The 19,331-nt window shown below is 37.7% G+C and overlaps 2 protein-coding genes and 1 long non-coding RNA gene across 3 annotated transcripts in view; 1 reads left to right on the forward strand and 2 right to left on the reverse strand.

The window, feature by feature from the left end:
• The window catches only part of LOC306664408, a 1,052,029-nt gene that overhangs the window by 688,642 nt on the left and 344,056 nt on the right, over positions 1-19,331 (reverse strand). The gene's annotated exons all lie outside the window — the stretch shown is intronic.
• The window catches only part of IQGAP2 (IQ motif containing GTPase activating protein 2), a 284,608-nt gene that overhangs the window by 194,579 nt on the left and 70,698 nt on the right, over positions 1-19,331 (forward strand). The window contains 2 exon segments of the mRNA XM_079145190.1: positions 2,813-2,976; positions 18,647-18,737. Coding sequence (XP_079001316.1) covers positions 2,813-2,976; positions 18,647-18,737 — 255 coding nt within the window.
• On the reverse strand, positions 6,756-16,091 carry F2RL2 (coagulation factor II thrombin receptor like 2). The gene is made up of 2 exons (XM_079145239.1): positions 14,668-16,091; positions 6,756-10,062 (listed from the first exon to the last, which is right to left on the reverse strand). Exons 1-2 carry the CDS (start codon positions 14,729-14,731, stop codon positions 9,014-9,016), a joined length of 1,113 nt encoding a protein of 370 aa, XP_079001365.1. The 5' UTR covers positions 14,732-16,091; the 3' UTR covers positions 6,756-9,013.

The following is a 19,331-nucleotide window of genomic DNA, read 5'->3' on the forward strand; positions in this document are numbered from 1 at the left end:
ATATTTAAACCTTAGAAGTATCCCAAAATAAGTACAACTATGTTTATTTCTGTGGAGCCTACCTACCTTTCCCAACCACCACATATGACTATTTACATGTAAATTAATTAAAGTTAAGCAAAAATTTTAAGTTCAGTTCTTTATTTATACAAACCATCTGTTAAATCCTCAAAAGTTAACGCAGCTAATGGGTACCATATTGGACAGCAGAGAAAGAATATTTCCACCACCACAGAAGTTCTATTGGATAGCACTGGGATATATCATGTGGATATTCACTGTACTATTTATTAACACTGTAGGGAGTTCAAACATGTGTTTTGGAATTCTTCACAGAATGCTAAAGTAATCTGAAGAAAAGAGTGTATATCAAAATGTTTCTGTACTTCCATTTATCTTTCTATGCATTTCAACTTTAGTCCAGCTCTCATGTTTTATGGGTCCATCGCCTAATACCTTGACATCATCATCTAACACCTGTGAGGGTTATGCTAGAAATAGTCTCTGTTGATGTTTTTAAGCAAAATTATGCCTCCCTTGTTTAGTAATAGCATATAATTCACATACCATAACATTTGCCTTTTTTCTTTACTTTTCTTTTCTTTTCTTTTCTTTTTGTGGAGCCAGGGATCAAGCCCAGGGCTTAAAGCATGCCAGGCGAGCACTTTATCCTTGAGCCACATACCCAGCCCTAAAGTTTGCCTTTTTAAAGTACGCAGTGGACTTTTGTGTCTGACTTTTTCACTTAGCAAAATGTTTTCAAGGTTAATCCATGTATCATATATGAGTACACTTCATCTTCCATTCTAAATTAAAGAATATTCCAGTCCATGGATACATGTTTTGTTTATCTATTTAATCAGTTAGTAGATATTTGGACTGTTTCTACTTTTGGGCCATTATAAATAATGCTGCTATAAACATTGCTTACAAGTTTTTATGTGGACATGTGTTTCTAGTTACCTGGAAGTAGAATTGAGATCACATGGTAATTTTAGGTTTAATATTTTAAGGACCTGACAATGTGTTGCAAGATAATTCTAATATTTTACATTCCCTCCAGCAATGTATGAGGGTTCCAATTTCTTCTATAAGCATTGATGTGGGGGCCGGGGTTGTGGCTCAGTAGTAAAGCACTTACCTACCATGTGTGAGGCACTGGGTTTGATTCTCAGTACCACATATAAATAAATGAATAAAATAACATCTAAAATTTTTTAAAAATAAAAAATAAAACATTTATGTGGCTGCATCACTGTAGTATGCTGATTTTAAGTCCTTTGGATATAAATCAAGGAGTGGGATTGCTGGGTCAAATGGTGGTTCCATTCCAAGTTTTCTGAGGAATCTCCATATTGCTTTCCATAATGGATGCACAAATTTGCATTCCCACCATCAATGTATGAGTGTACCTTTTTCTCCACATCCTCACCAACATTTAGTATTGCTTGTATTCTTGATAATTACCATTCTGATTGGAGTGAGATGGAATCTTAGAGTAGTTTTGATTTGTATTTCTCTAATTGCTAGACATGTTGAACATTTTTTCATATATTTGTTGATTGATTATATTTCTTCTACTGTGAAGTGTCTGTTCAGTTCCTAAATCCATTTATCAATTGGGTTATTTCATTTTTTTTATGTTAACTTTTTTGAGTTCTTTGTACATACTAGAGATTAGTGCTCTATCTGAGGTGCATGTGTAAAGATTTCTACCAGTCTGTAGGCTCTCTCTTCACATTATTGATTATTTCTTTGGCTGAGAAGAATCTTTTTAATTTGAGTCCATCCCATTTATTGATTCTTGATTTAACTTCTTATACTTTAGAAGTCTTGTTAAGGAAGTCAGATCCTAGGCTGACGTGGTAAAGATTTGGGCCTCTTTTTTCTTCCATTAGGTTCAGGGTCTCTGTTCTAGGTGTCCTTCAACAGATGAATGTAAAAAGAAAATGTTTGGTATATTTACACAATGGAATATTACTCAGCTTTAAAGAAGAATGAAATTAGGGCATTTGCTGGTAAATGGATGGCGTTGGAGAATATATCAAACTAAGCGAAATAAGCCAAATCCCAAAAACCAAAGGCCAAATGTTTTCTACAATATGCAGATATTAATTCATAATAAGGGTGTGGGTAGGGAAGAATAGAGTTACTTTATATTAGGTAGAGGGGAGTAAAGGGAGGGGAAGGTATATGTGGGTAGAAAGGATAGTAGAGTGAAACAGACATTATTACCTCTTGTACATATATGACTGCATGACCAATGTGATCCTATAATATGTACAATCAGAAAAATGAGAAATTATACTTCGTTTATGCATGCTTTATCAAAATCTGTCATGTTTAAATAATTAAAAATAATTAGAAAAAATTAAAATTTTAAAAATAAAAGAAACAGTACTAAAATTTTTATAGAGGTTGCACTGAATCTGTAGACCAATTTGAGGAGTAAGTATTTATTCTTTCACAATATTAAATCTTCTAATCTATAAACATAGGATGCCTTTTTATTTGTTTAGGTTGTCTTTAAATTTTCTCAGTGACAGTTCATACTTTTCAGTGCATGTCTTGGCTTCTTGTGTTAAATTATTCTTTGTGTAAATAAACTCTATTTGTAGTTAGAATCTTTAATGAATAGAATTTTTCCTGATTTTGCTTATAGACTGTATATTATATGTAGGTAGAAATACATGAATGTTTTTGCATTGGTCTTATTATATGAGCCTTGCTGTACTTGCTTTGTAACAGGTGATACTAGGGAATGTGAGATGTGCTATGACTTAAAAGAAAATTTTTTTCTTTATTTTTCTAGGAATTGTGGCTATAGGATTCATCAATGAAGCTATAGATGAAGGAAATCCTTTGAAGACTTTAGATACGTTAATGTTACCTAATGCTAAGATTAGAAATGTGGACCCCAACCGTGCCCAGCACTATCAGGATGTTTTACACCATGCAAAATCACAGAAACTCCTGGTAGGTTTTAGTGTATTTCTTTCTTTTCAGTTTACAGGTTACGTTGGGAACAGGAGGGAAGAGTTTTGATCCATTTTTCTTAAATTTCATAAGCTTCTTATCCCAGTGAATCAAAATGGAAATAATAGGGCTGTTCTTTTCCTGGTACCAACCTTTAAGGGAAAGCAGGTCCTAGAGCTGATTGCTGCTTCTATTCTTTCACTAAAAACTCAGTTGTAGGTGACTTCTTGTTTAGAACCAATTCCTTGAATCATTCTTGAGTGTACACTGTGTGCATAGTATAGTACATAGCAGGAGATGGGGATAAAGAGGGATATATGGCACCATCTGTGTGTTCTCTATTGGGATCCTCAACATACTTAGGAACTTACTGAGGTAGTATACATTCTTTTATAGGGCAATTAAAGAACAGGAGAGATGACTGTGTAGTGAAGTGACAAAGAGATTGAGAGGTGGTTGGAATTCCCATGGTCTAGAATCTGAAGAGAAGTTAGCATAGAGGAAAAACAGTAGCTAAGCCTAATGGGTAAGAAAGAGGTGGGTAGGTGGGTGGTGGGCCGCATGATGCAGTCAGGTAGCACAGTGCTCAGTGAGTACCAGCATCCTTTGGTCTGGGCATGGTAGGTGGCCAGCCTGGCTGACTTGTTCTTGAAGGACAGTAGTGTTTATCTGGACACAAGCTGGTGCTGAGATTGACCACTTTTAAAATGGTGCTGGGATGAGTGTTGAAACCTGTATGACCTGAGAAGCAGAGTGATGCTACCTGGGACCTAGTCACTGGTGGTTGACGTGTCCCCAGGTGAAAGGGTGGATATCTTCTGTGTATATGTCTTTAGACCCCAAGAACTACCTCATCTGAGACAGGAAAAAATACCTTTTGTTAGAAAAAGCACTGATTGAGCACCTATTATTTGCCAGGCATGGTAGTATTTTATGTATATTGTCTCATATAATCCTCATAAGAAAGCATGACAGCCCCCTGAATCCTTTCACCATCATTATTGCCCTCTTATGTATTATAAAGCAAGGATTAAATAACTTGGCCAAAGCCATCCAAAAGATAATTCATTTTGGAACCACAACCCAGGTCTGCCTGATTCAGAAACGACATTATTGTGCATTCAGGCAGATGGAAAGAGATATTTTATTGTACCTTCATTTGCAATAACAAAAGACCAAAAATTACTTAAATGTTGCAGTGCAAAATATGTATGCTTCTACATGCATAAAAATGAGAGGCATATCCATGGGAGCCGGGAGACATGCACATTTATCTATGCATAAAGTATTTCTGGAAGGAGATGACTTCTAGAATGTGAACTGGAAGACTGAGGGAGATGAGAGATTTCTTTTTCTCTGTGTTTTTCTACAGTTTGGATTTTTAAATTTTAGAGTGTGTTTTTAGGGAACACTGAGTGTTTATAAACCTTTAAAGACCAAAGTATATCTTATTCACTTCACACTCCTCAACTGCCTCATTGAAGGTGGAGGAAATGATGCCCCAGGGTGGGACCTTCTGCCAGCCACAGCAGGGATTGCCTACCTACTCTCTCACTTCCCCAATATCAACCACAGCAGCTGTGCAGTGGGTGCTCTTACTTGATGTAGACTGAGATTCAGAGTGAGCGCTTCACTAAGGTACTGCCATTGCATGGGAGAGTGAGGCCCAAACCCAAACCTCATGTCCCCACATCCAGGTAGAGGGGATGGGCCTTCTCCTTACGGATCCCAGGGAGGTGGCTCTGTCCATGCTATAAGGCAAACATTAACATTGAAAGAGAAAATTATTTGTCTTGAAGACAGGCACCATTCAGATCCTAGCTATGTGACCTTGGTTAGGTTACCACATCACTATATGCTTATTTTCAAACATGTAAAGTAAACCTGATACCTGTCTTTTAGGATTATAGTGAGGGTTAAACAAAAATATATAACTAATATTGTATGAACATATAATTACATATAATGACATTAATTATAAACATATATGTTATATATAGAGAGATAGATAGATAGATTTTTGTGTGTGTATATTTACAATTATAGCATTTAGCATGGAGCCTGGCAGCATTCCCCCAGCAAAAAAAGAAAAACCCTGCATAAATAATGTAGCTAATATTATTGTAGGAACCTATGACTGGCTACCTTCCAAGCTGGCTGAGTGATGTCTGTATCATAGGGTCCTTACTAGACACAGGATCTGCTCTGTCCACACACCTTGGTTCTTCTCTGCCCATGGTGGGTAGGTATTTGTCTTTTGAGGTGAGCCCAACTTCAGAAAGCCAAGGACTTTATAGTTAGCATAGGCCCACTCCAGAGCATTCTAGTAGAAGGCTCTAGATCAAGATGGAACTCCACAGGACCTCTCTGGGCACTCAGAAGCCTTCAAGTTCCTGTATTGGACAGGCTTCCTGTGTGTGGAAGTGGCAGCCTTAATGTCCAAGTAGAGCTTTAAATATGGAGGACAGGGATCTGATGCTCCCTCAGAAATCAAACCACTTTTGACCTGTGAAAATAGGGGCTTGAGCTATATTGGCCATTGCTGAAAATTTAAAACACTAAAATTTCAAGGAATTTTTTGTTTGATTAAATTGCTATTTTTTGTAATAATTTTTATTTGTTTTAATTAGTTATACATGATGGTAGAATGCACTTTGATACATCATATATAACGGGGTATAATTTCTCATTCTTCTGGTTATACATGATGTAGAGTCCCACCGGTTATATAGTTACATATGTACATAGAGTAATAATGTCTGATTTACTCTACTATCCTTCTTACCCTCATACCCCCTCCCCCACTTCACTCCCCTCTACCTAATCTGAAGTAACTCTATTCTTCCCTAGCCTCCCACCTTTGTGAATTAGCACCCACATATTAGAGAAAACATTTGGCCTTGGTTTTTGGGATTGGTTTACTTCACTTAGCGTGATATTCTCCAGCTCCATCCATTTATCAGCAAATGCCATAATTTCATTCTTCTTTAAGGCTGAGTAACATTCCATCGTGTGTGCGCATGCGTGCATGTGTGCATGTGTGTGTCACATTTTTTTTTTTAAACCGTTCACCTGTGGAAGGGCAGGTAGGTTGGTTCTATAATTTAGCTATTGTGAGTTGAGCTGCTATAAACATTGATGTCACTGCATCAGTATAATATGCTGATTTTAAGTCTTTTGACTATAAACCAAGAAATGGGATAACTGGATCAAAGGGTGGTTCCATTTCAAGTTTTCTGAGGAATCTCCATACCGCTTTCCAGAGTGCTGCACCAATTTGCATTCCCACCAGCATTAAATTGCTATTTTTAAATACTGTTTACTTTCACAGTTCATTATTTTTTATTTATTTACTTACTTTATTGTGGTACTGGGAACTGAACCCAGGGGCACTTACCACTGAGTTACATCCCCAGTCCTTCTTATTTTTTATTTTGAGATGATACGTCACTATGTTGCTGAAGCTGGCCTCAAATTTGCAATCCTTCTGCCTCAGGTCCCCAAATTGTTGGGCTTATCTGCCATGGTACCCTGAATTCCATTACATTTTAAACTTTTCTCAGCCTGTTCTTTACCCTGGAAAAATCTGATTCTGTTGTTTGTTTGGCTGAGTCTTCATTTTTTTTTTTTTAATACAAAGCTTTGATTGCTGGAAATTTCCAGTGTCTCTTTATAGGGTGGTATTTAAGTGCCTTGTTTTCCCAAAGTATGGACTTGTAAAATAATAGAAGAAAATTATATTTTTGGTATTATCACTATGAGATAAAGATGTTACAATGGGTAACATCTTCACAGAAGAATGCTCAAAGATTGAGGACAGTGATGTAAGTTGGTGAGGATTCTTGATCCTTTTAACAATATAACTTTGTGTAGGCAAACAATCTTTTTTTTTCTGTTGAAGACGAAACTGGTATACATGTAGCAGAGTAGAACACGTTTTCTTTATCCACTGGAGGCAGTGAATTGTGAGCAATTTTGAAATGGAAGACTTTGCCTGACAGCATGTGAATTACACCCCACCAAAAAGTTCTGATTTACTCCTTGTATATTTACTTTATAAAAATTAAGTGTGCATTTAACAAGTGACTGTTGCAGCATTTTTTTTTAATCTTGAAACTTATTTTAGATTTGTTTTTCTTTGCTTGCATTAATGTTTACCAGATTTTTACTCATTATATAACCACACACATACTGTAAAGAATCTTCATGTACAAGATTTTTTACCTAAGTCCAATGAAATAGGAAATTCTATTCATTCAAAAATATGCATTGAAAATTTTTTATTGTTTTTGTGGCCATTATGAAGTGTATGGGCCAGTGCACATCGCTGCAGACTTAATCAATTCATCACAGTAGTGCTTTACTCCATAATTAACAGTTTCCTCAAACCCATTTGTATTCTCTAATACCATCCCACCGGTAGGCTCTGATATTTCACATCTTGTTTTATCCCTAAGTCAAGAGAAATGTAGTTGTTTACCAATAGAAATATACTGAGAGTTTATAACACAGTATTTCCTCATTAAATAATATTTCCCCATTAAAATTATAAGGAAGAAAAATAGAGGCAGTATTTTAAACCTCTAAATGACCTTACGAGTATATTCTCAGTTTAACTCTCTTGCCTTTTTTTTTTTTTTTAACATACCCAACCAGAAATGATGTTATATCATACAGAGTATATTGTGCCTCTTCCATGTGAATTGAATAGGCTTCCATGCTATTTAGATGCTTTGGGATTTTATTATTTCATTTATGTGGCCACATGATGTGCAAAGCATGTAAAATGTACATGCTCTGTAAATAGTTGTTATCCTCTATTGTTAAGGGAATAATGACAGGGGAAAGTCTTTACATGTTCAGATGCAATCTTTTTTAAAAGTATTTTTGATCCATAATTGGTTGAATCTGCAGATGTGGAGCCCACAGACACAGAGGGCCAACTGTACATAGTGCTTAATTGTGTGTAGAACCTAATATTTATATAGAAATTGAACTACACATGATACCTATATATATAAAGTATAAGAAAGTTCTTTGGCAGTTGAGATGAGAAAAATGACACTTCTAGCTTGAGCATCCAGCAAGGACTGTCTTTTGAGGACTTAGAATTAAGGGAAAAGATATTAGAAATAGTTTTCAGCAGAGGCAGGGGTAAAAAGAGGAAAATTAACTTCATAGCAAAGCAAAAGTTTTGACTGGTGCTCATACCACAGGCAGGGCTTTCCAGGAAATCTGGTTAGAAAGTTATCTATGTGCCACGGTAACAATTTACAATTTATTCCAGAAACAATGGAAAGTCAGTGGAGATTTCTCAGCAATGTATTGAAACTGATGTCTGAGAAGGATTAATGGAGGGTAGACTGGCAGTGAGGAAAATGGTTAGAAAGCAGAGGTGGGATTAGGCTAAAGGACCTAGGGAGGGCTGGGGTTGTGGCTCAGTGGTAGAGTGCTTGCCTAGCACATGTGAGGCACTGGGTTTGAGCCTTAGCACAACATATAAACAAATGAATAAAATAAAGGTCTATCAACATCTAAAACAAATATTTTTTTTAAATGGACTCTAGTGAAAGGCACTGCAAAAATAGAATCAGCTGATGAGATAGCCACCCACATGAGCATTGAAACAGACAGAAGAATCAAACTTGGTCTATCAAAATGTATACATGCATTCTACTGTCATATACAACAAATTAGAAGAAGTGATTTTTTTAAATTGATGTTAAATTCCAGTGATAGCAGTACAGGAGGGAAGAGAGAATTTAAAGAGCATGAAGTATCAGTAAGGCAAATAGAAATGTGTCCATTGCCATAAAGAGAATAGAGATTCAAATTTTTCTCCTCATTAACAGTCTTAAAATACTAAATATGACATCTCTTTAAAAATCAATTATTAGTAATTTTGTAACATTTGACATTTGAAGCATTATTTCTTTGGAGGTTAAAAAAAATGAAGCTAAAGAATAGAGCACCTTGCACTTTACATATATTGTCCCAACCATGTATGTTTTCATAGTCTTAAAATAATCTCACAACTCTAAGAAGTGCAGTAATCTACAATTTTCGACATGAGAAAATAAAGGAATGGATCTATACAACTATTTAGGCTACCCAGGCACAGAGCTATGAGATAGGCAACATATAAGCCATCAGTATTGTTGTAGTAGTAGTTAGCATAGTGAACAATGAGTATGATATTGCTTGGAGCAAAGCAAATGGTAAAAATCACAAGGATAAGGAAACTTGCCTTGATATAACTCAACCATCTGTGGTCATATGTGCTAAGTTTGTGGATGATGTTTGTATAGCAATAGGTTACTACCACAAATGGAATTAAGAATCCAAAAAAAGCCAAGAAGATGAAGTAGTAGAACTGGAAGAGAGGTGAAGACTTCTCACATGTGTTGTACACATCATGGCAGGTGGTGATATTCAACTGGGGAAGATAATACTTCTGCTTCAGGATGAAAAATGGCAGCATATATAAGAAAACCATTGTCCACACCAGACCACATGCTAGCAAACAGTAGGTGCGCTTGGGCAGTCTTCGGAATGTGAAAGGGTAGACAATGGCCAGGTAGCGGTTAATGCTCATGCAGGCAAGAAGCAGAATGGAACAGTATATGTTGCCATAGAAGATGACTGTGATGACCCGGCACATGACTTCTCCAAATACCCAGTTGTTCCCATTGAGATGGTAAGCTGTCTTAAATGGCAGTGTCATCAAAAAAAGAAGATCTGCAATGGCCAAGTTTGTGTGGAAGATAGTCAAACCAGTGGATTTGGTCCCAAAGATTTTCCACAGGGTCACAGCATTGGCTGGCACACCAATCACAAACACCAGGATATAGATGGCAGGTATCAACTTGGTACTTAAGGAGCTTTGGAGGTACCCCATGGTAGCATTATTCACATGGAGAGTTGAAGCCGTCTCATCAGGGCACTTCATTTTTACAGTTGTGGTAGGTCCTGTCCAGCCTTCTATAGCAGAAAGAGGGAAATCTTCAAACGAATTTGAGGGAAATCCATGAAAGGTCTTAATAGTTAGGGTTGGTTTTACCAAATTGTCTGCAACATTTTCCTTGCCTATAATTGAAATATTAACATATGATTTGTTGCAAGGCCATATCATAAAATGAAGTGTTTTAAAAAGTACTACATAATTTCTGTAGTTATAAAATTTAGGATCATTTTTATTTTTAAAAAAACTCTATTGTAGATCAGGCAATCCTCAGGCATGTATTTAGTACATATAATATGCCCTAGCACAATGTTAACCCACGCAGGAACATAAGCTAGGTGGCAGCTCTTTGCCTGTAAGGAGTTTATAATGCTGTTAGAAGAAACAAAAATGGACCAACAGAACATTATAGGCAAGTGGTATGTTGAGTATAAGCTATATAAGTATTCAGACAATATTTAACAGATTCAGGCATTTGAGCAAAATGTCAAGGAAAAGACAAAACTAAGCAAAGACAACCAAGGCTTTTAAAGAGATAGAATTTAATACATGAATTTGATTCTGCTGGTGATGAATGGGCAATGGCATAATGTAGGCTGGCATATGATCTGGAATGCTAGATAAGTTTGTTCAGCAGATGTTTATTGTATGCTTATGTGCCAGTGGTATAAAGTTTTAAATGAATTCATAGATACAGAAGTTGCATGTATATCTTTGAATAGAGGAATGACCATTATGATAGATAATGGTACTCCCCACACACAAAGATCCCTCCTACTCATCCCTGAAACCTATGAATATGTAACCTTACATGATAAAAGGGATTTTGCAGATATAAACAAGTTAAGGGACTTGAGATGGGAAAAGTGTCCTGGATTGTCCAAGCAGGGCTAAATGCCAAGTGTAAGAGTCCATATAAAAATGAGGTGAGGGACATAGAAATTGTGTGCTGCTAGCTTTGAAGATAGAAGAAGGAGCTACGAGCCAAGGAATGTGGGCAGTTTCTAGAGGCTGAGAAAAGACACAGAGGCATTCTCTCCTAGAGCCTCCAGAACAAACACAGCCCTGCAACACCTTGCTTTAAAACTTTTGAACATCAGAAATATCAAAGAATAAATATGTGTTTTAAGCACTCAATTTGTGATCATTTGTTACAGCAGCAATAGGAAGCTAATATAACCTTGATTTTGACTCGTGTTTAAGATGACTGGTGTGACAGTATAGAGAACAGATTATAAGGGGAAGAAATTGGAGACAAGGGGGCCTGACAGGAAGCTACGGTAATGATTCAAGCTCTACGGAATGGTGAGTAACTGAACTCAAGCAAATGTCATGGAAAAGTGAAGATGAGCACGTGAAGCTGAGCAGGGCTCATAGGGACTTGGCATCTGACAGCAGTGGAGGCAGGGAGGGAGGAGCAGGAGGAAAGGTGACTCGTAGGCTCCTACTCTAGATGACTTGACAGAGGAGGATGCCATTACCTGAATGGGACAAGCAACATGAGGCAGATGGAGGAGAAATTAAACCCCGTCTGTAGTATTACTGAGGTGGAGCTGCTGATTAGGATGTTAGCGTGTAAAATGTACAGCAACTGGCTAGACAACCAGATGTGGAGTCCAAAATTCCAGGAGTCCAAACCAGAGCTATGGATTTTTTTAGTCTGTATAGAGACTGTCATTTAATTCAGAGGGAGTGGTAGATATGACCTACCAAGGGTTGTGAGAAGAATCCAAAGGCAGACTGAGGAAAATGCCAGATATTAAGGGGAGAGAAGACAAAGGAAGAAAATCAGAAAAATGAAATTGTTACAATAACTCAAGAAATTAGAAATGAATATTTTGAAATGAATAAAACATATAAACTATATAAGTATTTGTATTACTTGGCATGTTGACATTAATAATCCTAATTCTTGAAAGGGCAATTTCAAAAATAAATAAACCTCAATATATAAACTTTAATATGCAAATAAGTTTCTCATAAATTAATCCTGGACATGTATAGAGAATAGTTTCTCTCTGACTTATAATCTTCTAGATATACCTTTATGCCTTATACAAACCTTTTATCAGTTTAAAATGCTAGTACACTGCCAGCTATGACTCACTGCATGACCTCTGAATTTCTCTATGTTGAATACTTGAGGTTAACTGTGGAAAGCAATATGAAGATTCCTTAGAAAACTTGGAATGGAACCACCATTTGACCCAACTCTCCTACTCCTTGGCCTATACCCAAAGGACTTAAAATCAGCGTACTACAGTGACACAGCCACATCAGTGTTCATAGCAGCTCAATTCATAATAGCTAAGCTATGGAACCAACCTAGGTGTCCTTCAACAGATGAATGGATAAAGAAAATGTGGGACTGGGCTGTGGCTCAGTGGTAGAGCTCTTGCCTCCCATGTGTGAGGCACTGGGTTCGATCCTCAGCACCACATAAATAAATAAAATAAATGTATTATGTCCATCTGCAACTAAAAATTTAAAAAAAAAGAAATTGTGGTGTATATACACAATGGAACATTACCCAGTCATTAATAAGAATGAATGAAATTATGGCATTTGCCAGTAAATGGATGGAACTGGAGATTGTCATGCTAAGTGAAATAAGCCATCCCCAAACACCAAAGGCCAAGTGTTCTCTCTGATATGTGGATGTTAACCCACAACAAAGGATGGCGGGGAGGGGAAGAATAGAAATTCATTGAATTAGACAAAGGGAAACAAAGGGAAGGGAAGGAGGAAGGAGGGGAATAGGAAGGACAGTGGAATTAATCAGTGGCAACTCTCCTATCCTTGTATTTGAGTACACAACCAGTGTAGCTCCACACCACGTAACCCACGAGAGTGGGATCCTAATTAGAATAAGTCATATTCCATGTATGTATTATATGCCAAAATACATTCTACTGTCATGTATACTAAAAAGAACAAGTAAAAAAAAAAAAAATACTTGAGGTTAGTGTCTACTAAACTGTTCCTGATTCAGAAGCAGCTTCTATTTCTGTTCTGTTCTCTAGCAGCTTCCTTCCATGTAGCCGCTAGAAGCCTCCCTTATAACTCTGAGATTGCACAAACTGATTTCCATGGATAAGATGGAGAAAATGTGGTCTGAACAACTGGAAGGTGATCGGATGTCACTAAAGGAAAGGTGGATTAGAGAAAAGGAAAGACTCTGGAGGGCAGCATTCTTCAGGGCCTCTGTTTGGACATGATCACTGAAGGGGTGTTGTTAGACACTCAAATTTAACTGCACAAATCTTTCATGCTTTTGCATTTGGGAAAAGTTCTTGGGTCTTATGTCACCCAAAGAGGGGTGCCTGTAAAGAAAGATAAGCAGAAAGCTAGTAATGGTGACGGCAGACCAGATTTCCTCCTCAGGATCTGATGAGAGAGCTGTTGAAACCAAGTGTTTGTTCGTTTTCAGAAAATCCCTGTGATTAAGCAAGACATCGTGCCTATTGGCAGGCTGAACAGTGACTGCCTTTGCAGAAAAATTGACTCGGTTCCAGTTTTCCATGAGAATTCTGGCTCTGGTTCCACTTAAGCCTTTTGATCCTCAGAGCCTGGTCTTAAGAATAGTGCTCATCATTAAGTTTATTTTTTTAATGTATTTGAATTCTTTATATAGGTTACCATTTGGCATCATGATTGTGGAATGATTTCCACCTGGGAGAAGACCTTGGCAGAGGGCGGGAACCGACTTCCACCACGGATGGGTTCTACCACCCCTAACACAGAAAACAAACTCACTGTTCTTGACTTTGTCTCTTCTAAAGTTCCCCATTTTCACTTTCACCAGACCCTACTAACATCTTGCGGGAACCTCCTTCACCAACCTCGTTTCTTTTGCAGCTCTGCTCCTCAGTTTTTTGGTTCATCAGTCCCAGACTGAGCATCTGCTTATCCTCCTAAGTGCTACGCTGTCCACAGGTTCCTTTGGAGCTCTCTGTGGCGATCTGAGGACCTCCAACTCTCAATCTAAGCAACATTCCTTTACTAAGGGTTTTTGTGGTGGTGGTGGTTTAATTCTGGCTTTTTCTCCCTTGTATCCCCGCCTCTCCCACGCCTACCAATGTAGTGGAGTATGACCTAAGAGTAAAAAGATTGTGAATATAGCTTCATTCCGAATTGTTTAACTTCAGAACAAGCAGGGTCACAGACTAGCATTGTGATGGATAGAACAGGAAACATGTTCATGGTAGAATAATAGGCTTTGGGAACCATATTTCTAAAATTCTAAAAATTCATTTATGAGGGTAAAGAGGATTCCCTGGCATTATTCCATTTTGGAAACACTAATGTATCGGCATCATAGGCTACTAAAGGCAAACAACTCGTTCCAGCAATATTCTTGTTTCCCCTATTTGTGTCTCACCAAAAAGCACAACACAGGGCTTTTTTTTTAATCCCTTGAAAAAGTGCTGTCTTTCCTAAATCAGAGGAAGTTCCTAAGAACAGAGAACTTCTCACAAAGAAAGTTGTTTCTTGACTTAACTGTAGTTGTCTAAAATCTTTACAAGGCAACACTTACATATCGGGAAATATTAGTCTTTGATAAAGTTTAACTAGTAAACAAGCTGTCGATACTGGCTTCCATGATCATACCTTTTAATAACCAAGATCAAACTCTGCAGTTTTCCTCTGATGCAAAGGTTAGGTTCACTTGGCTCTTGTAATACAAAAAAGCCCCCCCCACCCTCCTACTCCAGAAGAAAAGAGCTTACCACTTCCACAGAAAGTGGGTGACAGAAGCAGTAGTCCAGCAGCTGTAAAGATGAGGGCTTTCATTTTGATGACCTGAGTCCAGTTTCTCTAATGTTATTTAATGTGTAAAATCACAGGGCACAGTCTCCCCTCAATTCTGTATGTTAGTTACAAAGCCCTGTTCTGTCGGTAGAGTGTGCTGCCCTGTACTGTGGGCAGGAACTTGCCTGGGTCCTCTGCAGGGAAAGGATGTGACCAACCCGAAGTTTCACAATGCATGACTCAGGCAAGCTTCAGAGCATGTTTCGTTATCTCTGGAGAAAGTCATTTAACTCTTACCCCTCCCCAACAATCTCATTTGAATAGATGCTGTAATTCTCACCTGGTATGTTTATGTGCATTTTTTTAAAAAATGACAGAAAGTAGAGAGCCCTTCAGAACTAAGCTGAAAAGTAGATGCAGAGCAGCAGTTAGCTTTGAAACTATCCCACATCCCATTTTACCCATTTTAAAAGTTTAAAAGTGTTATTTCTACTTTATAATTGAATAGTCAGAAATTATCCTTAACTTTATTCTGCCAGTTATTTAAAATTTTAAGAAGTTAAAATTATTTAGGTTCTTGATTGCTTTGAAAATTCTGTGTTGCCAGGTATGGTGGCTCATGCCTCTACTTCCAGTGGCTTGGGAGGCTGAGGCAGCAGCATCATGAGTTCAAAGCCAGCCTCAGCAACTTAGCAAGGCCCTACCCAACTTAGCAAGACCCAGTCTCTAAATAAAATGTAGAAAGGGCTGGGGATGTGGCTCAATGGTTAAGTGCCCTGGTTTGATCCCCAGTACCAAAAAAAAAAAAAAGAGAGAAAGAAAATTTTGTGTCAGTGTCACATTGGGCTGAATTTGTCATCCGTGCCTGGCCAGAACTTAGTTTTATATTTGTTGTTGTTTGGAGAAAGAGAAGTCGCTTGTTTGCCATAGTTGATGTGTTCTGAGCCATTCAGTAACTCTACAGGGTCAGATAACTGCAGAGACCTATCCCCTACCAACACTATTTGTTTGAACTAAAATCATAATGCAACGTTGAAATGCAGAGAATTCTGTAAATGTTGGTTATACAACAGTTTATACAATAAGATTTTTAAAAAATTGTGGTAACAAATACATAACATAAAATTTGCTACCTTAACCTTTATAAGCACATAGTTCCAAAGTGTTAAGTACATTCACATTGTTGTGCAACATATATTGGGCTTTCATGAGTAATTATTTTCTGGAGAGTACAATTTAATGTACAGTAAAAAGAAAGAAAAAACTGCACTATAATGTGCCTATAATTAACAAAATGATTGAACTCTAAGTCGCCACCGTACTGGCTATAAAAATGTGGCGAGATCAGAAAATAAAAATTTCGTGAGACTTGAAAGCTAAGGAATAGACTAGGAAGAAAGTGATAGGTTTAAACTTATACATCTTAAGTTTAATCAAATCAAGATTTTTACAAATAAAAATAATAAATAAATATATGATAAAACAAACTGAGATTGAAGGCCATTATCCTGCAAAAAAGAATTTTTAAAAATCATAAGATATTGAAGATGTTTTGTTGTTGTTTAAAGTTTTTAGGAGTCATCTAAATTCAGGATGAATTTGTGGCTTGATTTGCACATGTTCTGGTTTCTGGTCATTTAATTCATTGGTAACTCACATGTTGAACCTGGCTGTTTAGCTGAGGTGACCTAGGCATCCCGCTGTTACAATATTTCCAGTCTTCTGGTAATTGAAAGGAGACCTTTCATTTTGGTGTTGTGGTTGGTTTTGGTAGTAGTCAGGGATGGAACCCAGGACCTCATATATGCTAAGCAAGTGTTCTAGCACTGAGCTATATAACCCCAACCCAGGATTTCGCTCTTACCCTTGGTTTTGTGTTTAACTTTAGCTACCTTTAGTTCAGCATGTCACACTTTAAACTATTGACTTTAATTTGACTTTGCAAAGTATTACTTTTGTTTGACTTACAATATTTTAATCTTTGAAGTACGTTTATAAGATTGTGACTGCCTTCTTCTGAGCAGAAGTCTGTCTGTGTGGTGCATTTTCTGTAGTAATAAGTTATAAGTGAAAATAAATGAAAAAAACATGCTGAGATGGACATAATGAACTTGTATGGAACTCAGTTTTTGGCTCTTCCTGGGGAGTGTCGGGTTCTCTTTGGGCTTAGAAATGGAAATAGAGAAAAGGTAGTCCCGTTTTCCTTGTCATCCTCTCCAGGCTTCTCCTCACCTTTCTTCCTGATTGAATCTTACTCATCCAAAATTTCACTTAGAAAGAAATGAAAAATCTTGCCACCAGGTGTGGTGCTGCATACCTGTAATCCCAGTGGCTCCGGACACTGAGGCAGGAGGATCTCAAGTTCAAAACCAGGCTCAGCAACTTAACAAGGCCCTAAGCAACTCAGTGAGACCTTGTGTCTAATAAAATACATAAAAAGGACCTGGGGATGTGACTCAGTGGTTTAGTGACCCTGGGTTCAATTCCCAGTACCAAAAACGAAAGAAGAAAGAAATGAAAAATCATAACAATTGCTATTTCCCTTGTGACAGGCGTAATTAGAGATGATTGAGGAAGCAGATATCCCCAGAGCTTTATTAACCACACAGTGATGCAAAATGAAATGGCTGATATTTTATCTCATTTTCAGAGCCCTTTGCACACACAGATTAGAAGCCTGCCAGAGAAGCTGGGAATGTTATTTCTCCTTCCTGCCCCTCCCCATCCTTCCTGAGTCCTAAGTGATGGAGTTGGCTCTCTATAGTTGCAATGCCAGTCACTTGCTTCCATTTGTCATAACCTTGATTAGGATTTAGAACACAACACTTATCCCTGCACATGGTTGAACATAGTTCCCATTTTTAAAATGGACAACTTGGCCATCTTGGACAACTTTTTATAAATCTATCTAGAAGTCCTATTTAATTGATCCCAGCACCACTTTTGTAGCAGGAGCATCAGGATCAGCCCAAAGGAAAATAGCAAAGATCCTTGAGGACTTTGCTGCTATCACTTGCTTTCTAACACTATCCTTAACTACTTAGCCTTTTCTTCTGCTGCAACTTAAGACCCCTATTATAGACACCTTCTTGCCTAACTCGTAATCATGTATCTACAGCTAATATTGCCCCAAATATAATTACTTTTAAACATTTACTATAATTATTTCTTGATACATCTGTCTCTTCCACTAGACTGCCAGCTGCTTGAGGACAATCACAATGTCTTAGTTTTTATATTTGTCTCTCTATATATAAATGTTGAATATCACTGTGTTTCTCTTAAATTTAAAATATCCCCTGGCACATAGTTTGGAACTGACAGTTATTGAATGCTTAGGGGAGAGAGTATTTGACTAGGTAGCCAGGGGAGGCTTTTTGGAGAAGGTAGCATTTGAATTAAGGCCTGAATGATGAGGGGGAAAGAGCAGCCACACAGAAAGGGGAGAGGGCTGTAGTCTGAAGGAAACTGGTGTGAAGTTCCAGAATAGGGAACAGGGAAGCAGAAAGGGGTGAGGTGAAGCCAGAGGAGTAGGCAGCTCATTGGAGCCTCAAAGTCCATGAGAAGGGGCTTTGTGCTTTGTGTTTCCTTCAAACTTCAGGGAAAAGTTGGGGGAAGTTAGCAGATGAGTGGAATAATGAGACATCCATTTCAAAGAGTCACGTGGCTCCATGTCGAGGACAGAGCAAACTTGGAAGCAGCGAAAGCAAATAGGAACCAGAGTAGCTGTCCACTTGAAGGATGAGGGTGAGCTGGACTCAAGGGAAGGAGCAAGGAAGAGAGAAGTGGTCAGATTTGGGCTCTGCTCATTAATAGTATTTGCTTCATATGGCAGTGCTTGGGAATCGTTGAATGAGAATTGGTGGAAATTATAATCAGATGACTCTGAAAAGCAGTTATTGATTCCATCCCATCACCGTTCACTGTTCTGTCTTTGGTCTGTGACACTTTTCCTAGGATGTTGAGAGTGTTTCCAAAGTTCTTTGGCTGGATGAGATACAGCAAGCCATCGATGAGGCCAACATGGATGAGGACAAAGCAAAGCGATGTAAGCATGTGCATTCTTTTGCTTGGATTGGATATGTGCCTGAAGTCATATACCTTTTCATTTCTGGAATAATTTAATTTATTATCAAGTTTCAGTTCTTAAATGTACATATATAAAAATATGATTTTGATTGCATATTTTCAGTGACTAGGGCTATCTCCAACAAAATTTGATGATGTTGCTGAATAAAATCCAGGAAATAAAAAAATACTTGGTAAACTCTTGAATTTTGTAACTGAATCAAATCCTTTTTTCTCTTAATCTCTAGAAAACTAGCCCATATCTGCACCATAAATGACTATTTTCTTTTCCATACACTCCATTGCTAGGTTTTTTGGAGAAACAGACTAATAGGGAGTGAGGTAAGAGTGTGTATAGATATATATTTTAAGGAATTGACTCACTAGACTGTGGAGGCTGGCAAATCCAAAATATGTAGGGTAGGCTGACAGGAGCCAGGCCCTTAATCACTAAACATGAATGGGTGTGGTTACTGTCATGACCCCAGAGTCAGAGCAGTTAACTGGAATAGTCTTGGAGAACTGTGGAGTTGTGCAATATTCATGGTATTCTTAAAATTGAAATTAACTGGTA

This window comes from Sciurus vulgaris, assembly GCF_902686455.1.
Source record: "Sciurus vulgaris genome assembly, chromosome: 6".
NCBI classification, from domain to species: domain Eukaryota; kingdom Metazoa; phylum Chordata; class Mammalia; order Rodentia; family Sciuridae; genus Sciurus; species Sciurus vulgaris.

What these genes read in the sequence shown, in the direction of transcription:
- F2RL2 (XM_079145239.1), bottom strand. Translation starts at nt 14,731, where the DNA reads ATGAAAGCCCTCATCTTTACAGCTGCTGGACTACTGCTTCTGTCACCC. An exon ending in ACCCACTTTCTGTGGAAGTG is followed by an intron (nt 10,063 to 14,667) that starts GTAAGCTCTTTT and finishes TTTCAATTATAG; the next exon opens with GCAAGGAAAATGTTGCAGAC.